The 4,354-nt window shown below is 30.1% G+C and overlaps 1 protein-coding gene across 1 annotated transcript; it reads right to left on the bottom strand.

Moving 5' to 3' along the window:
• Positions 1-2,753: 2,753 nt before the first annotated feature.
• On the bottom strand, positions 2,754-3,622 carry LOC115231002 (tigger transposable element-derived protein 6-like; the record flags this gene model as incomplete). Its single annotated transcript, XM_029801095.1, has 1 exon — positions 2,754-3,622. A coding segment is annotated over one exon (869 nt), but the record flags the coding sequence as incomplete, so codon positions are not given.
• Positions 3,623-4,354: the final 732 nt, after the last annotated feature.

Raw genomic sequence — 4,354 nt, 5'->3', positions numbered from 1 at the left:
GATTAAAGGCAGTAATTGTTGCGAAAGGTCATGCACCAGAATATTAATGATGTATCCTTGCCAACAGTTTTTCCCCATTAATAGCACTAGTAAATTAAAAAATGGTCATCTCTCAAACAATTATTAGCATTTTAGAGATTTAAAATTATTTTCTATATTCTGAAACTTTCTAATTTTGTAAAAAATGATTAAAAATTAACAATACTTTCACCTGAAATATTAAAATTTATTAAGTGGTGGCATTATTTTTTTAGCCCACTGTACACTAAATTAATTCAAAGAAACTCTGAAATTTGCATGGGACTGGTACGAGATCTGGGTTCCCTGAGTTTAATTTAACTCAATAATCACCAAAACATTTTATTTGGATGACTTTATAGGTCGCTAGAAAATATTTCTATAGTTTTTTGGGCTAAAAATTGATTTATTGAAACAGTACATCTAATCTAGTAATAGAAAATAGACATTTCCCTTCAATACTGAGATTTTTAACGGACCAGAGGCCGTGAATAGTCCATGTTGATGATCCCGTTTTAATGTAATCTTTACTTTTACTGATTTAACATATTAAGTAAACTTCAGCATAACCAGGCTCCCACTATAAGGCATACAGTACCGCTCAAATGTTTCGGACCACCCTATTTTTCTCAATTTCCAAGTCAATCCTAAATTATTTTTATACGGTTCTTTAGAGAAACTTATTAGATAAGCTTAAACACATTTATTCTATTTTAAAAACTTGGACAGATATTCATGTTTGGCGCAATTTTAAAATTATCGATTTTATACTCGATCATATGTTCCGGACCAGTTTAAAAAAAACCGAAAATTTATTAAACTTATAAAAAGTTAATAATTAATATTCCTCCGTTGTTCGTTATAACAGCATTTATTCGCTCTGGAAGTGAATTGTATAATTTTTCAATGTACGAATTATCAATCTCGTACCAAATTTTTTTGGTCAAATTCCAGAGCTCTGGAAGATCTTTTGGTTCCAGATCATAAAGTTTTTGTTTTAGTACCGACCACATATTTTCAATAATATTCAGTTCGGGTGACTGGCTCGGCCAAGTTTCTAAGATTTTTATTTGTTTCCTTTGAAAAAAATTCATTGTCGACATGGACCGATGGGAAGGAGCGCCGTCTTGCTGGAGATACATGGTCTCATCATAAAAATTTTCGAGTCCAACATTTATAATTCTCTGATACTCTGCGGAATCAACATTTTTAATGCATAAGACAATGTTTCTCCATCCATTTGCAGCAATAGCTCCCCAGACCATAATGCTAGGAGAAAATTTTCGTGTTTTTAAACAATATTTTGAGTCAAATCTAGAGTTTGGTGGCCTTCTAACATAATTTTTTGTGTTTGAATGCAAATTTATTTTGCATTCATCACTAAAAATAATTTTACCCCAATCATTTTGGCTCCAAGTTAATTTCTCAATGCACCAATTTTTTCTAGCCTTTTTATGGCATATGGAAAGACTTGGTTTTGGGCATTGCTTTCGCCCATTCAAATTATTTCTTTGTAGGCATCTTTTAATTGTATTTGTGCTTACAATAGAATTTAATTTCATATCAAATTTAATTTGATTTGCCGTTTTTGTGGGGTCTGCTTTCGAAATTCTCACTAATTTGCGTTCAGATCTTGGGGATAACAATCTCGGTCGACCAGATTTGGGTCTGTCGGAATATAGTCCAACGGATGAATATCTGGAAATTGTTCTTTGAACAGCAGTTTTGGATATTTTTAATTTTTCGGCAATTTCTCTTTGTGAAGCTCCATCTTTAAAAAAAGTGATGATAGCGACCCGATCAACCAGTGAAACACGCGGCATTTGTTATTTATTAGTCTTTTGTTTTTAATTGAATCAAAAATTATTTAAATTTAAAGAGATTTAACTGGTTCGAAACATATGATTGCAACTGGTCCGGAACATATGATCGAGTCAAAAATCAATTATATTCAATTGGCGCCAAACAAAAATATTTAAAGAAAATTTAGAATAGAATAAATGTATTAAGCTTATCTAATAAGTTTCTCTAAAGAACCGTATAAAAATAATTTAGGATTGACTTGGAAATTGAGAAAAATAGGGTGGTCCGAAACATTTGAGCGGTACTGTAGACATGTTATATAGTATTCATTCTAGATTAAAATTATGATAATTAATTTTTAGCGGCTTTTTTTTACTAATTGTATGAACAAAACCAATTAACTCAATTTATGCAGTTAACGTATACGTTTGAATATTGTTACAGTGACTCCTGAAATTGGCCATTTTTGGTTCCACGTGTTTTTGTGGTCAATTCGAGAAATGGCCAATTTGAGAAATAAAATCAATCTTTTGTGTAAATTAAATTTTGAATAAGAACAACTTTTATCCAGAAATTTTAAGTAATTAAGCATTATTAATGTTCTTAAAGTAGAATTGGATGCCCATCTGCTTTTTTTGAGTTTTAATGACATTTTCCTTATAGCGCCTATGGATGTAATCAATTGAACTTCATGTTCGTTTTCAATGTTTTTTAGGAGCTCGTTTTCAAGTTTAGTTAACTTAACCACAATGTCTTCTTTGTCAATTGAATCATTGGATTCTACTTCAGCTTCTACTTTTTCATTTTTATATTTTCAATATCCTCAACGTCTTGAAATGTATCATTTTCAGAATATTCAAAATTAAGAAATTCTTCGACTTCTAAGGGATCAAAAATGTCAGTTTTTTCTACTGCCAATATCTGAACTTCAACTACATGATTCTTTTGAATGGGTTGCTTAAAATTCCGAAACAATTTGCAATCGTTTTTTCAGACACATCTTCACAAGCCATTTTTAAGAAAATTACAGTATCCTTTAGAGTTAACTTTTTGTAGGAACTGTATACTGAAATATTTTGCTGTTCCAACAAATCAGTCAAATACATTAACTTGTGTCGAGTAAAATGTGTTTTAAATGTTTTTATTATACCCAAATCCATAGGTTGAATAAGACCAGTACTATTTGGAGGAAAAAACAATATTTTTATGTTATCCAAATTTGATGGAACACAATGTGAAGGACAATTGTCCATGAGAAGTAAAATTTGCTTTTTTTCATTTTTGAGATGGTAATCAAAGTTTAATAGCCAGTTAGTAAAAATTGTTCCTGTCATCCAAGCTCGTTCTGAGCTATAATAATCAATGAAACATTTATAGTCATAAGATTTAAAGCATCTTGGCATTTTAGGTTTCGAGATCATCACAGGTTTCAATTTATGATTTCCACTCATATTTGAACATAGCATAATAGAAACACGATCTTTGAAATTTTTGTATCCTTGAAATCTGTTTCTACAAATACTCTTCGAAGGAATCAGCTTGTAATACAATCCCGTTTCGTCCAAGTTATAAATTTGATCGGCATTATAACCCTTTGATATTTCTATGAATTTTTCAATAAATAAGTCGACATCTACTGGATCATTAGTTCTCATTTCTCCATGTAACTTGGTCATTCGAAAACCATGCCTCTTTTTGAATTTATGAAGGTATCCATCTGAGTTTTTAAACTTATCCAGTTTTAATTCAGCTGGGAATAAATTAGCCTTATTTGAAATTAAAGCATCATTAAGAAAGCCACCTTAATCATAAATTAGTACAATTACCTTTAGACTCAATCGAATCCATCCATCAACTAACATAGCATCAATCTGTGGGAACTTGAGTCTATGCGCATTTTTTGAAGATAGATTTTGTTTTTTACACTCTTTAAGAAAAAATCTTTTTTCAAAAATATTATTAATTGTTTTTCTGGAAATCTTCTTTTTAAACAAATGGGAAAATCTATCAGCCAAATACTGACATGAAACATCTTCATTTTGATTTTTATAAGTTAAAATCTGTATTTTTTGATAAAAAAGTGAGACGAGTATAATTACCACAAGAATTGTTCGAAGACATATAAAAACAACTGAAATTTTATTAATTTGCAAATTATATAAAATATATTTTAAAATTTATGGTCAATTTGAGAATTGGCACTTTCAATGGAAATTCGAATTTTTCTTAAGATAATTTTATAAGTGTGGTCAATTTCAGAGGTGGCCAATTTCAGAGGTGGTCAATTTCAGAGGAGTCACTGTATTTGTTTTAGGTTTATCCTAATTAATTTTTCAGGAAAATTTATCGTTAATTTTTAATAAAAACTTTGAAACCTTAAAAGCACAGTCGTTCCAACATTAAAATTTTCTTCGTCGTATCTCCATTTTATTTTTTAAACATTTTTTGCCAGCAATAATTAAATTTTCTAATGCACTATCTTGTACCTTTGATAATTCAGTCAAAGCAAAAGCTAAAAGTTGCTGAGAGGGCC

This window comes from Octopus sinensis, unplaced genomic scaffold (assembly GCF_006345805.1).
Source record: "Octopus sinensis unplaced genomic scaffold, ASM634580v1 Contig17100, whole genome shotgun sequence".
NCBI lineage: Eukaryota > Metazoa > Mollusca > Cephalopoda > Octopoda > Octopodidae > Octopus > Octopus sinensis.
The sequence above is the reverse complement of the archived record's forward strand: the minus strand, read 5'-3'. Positions and strand labels throughout refer to the sequence as shown.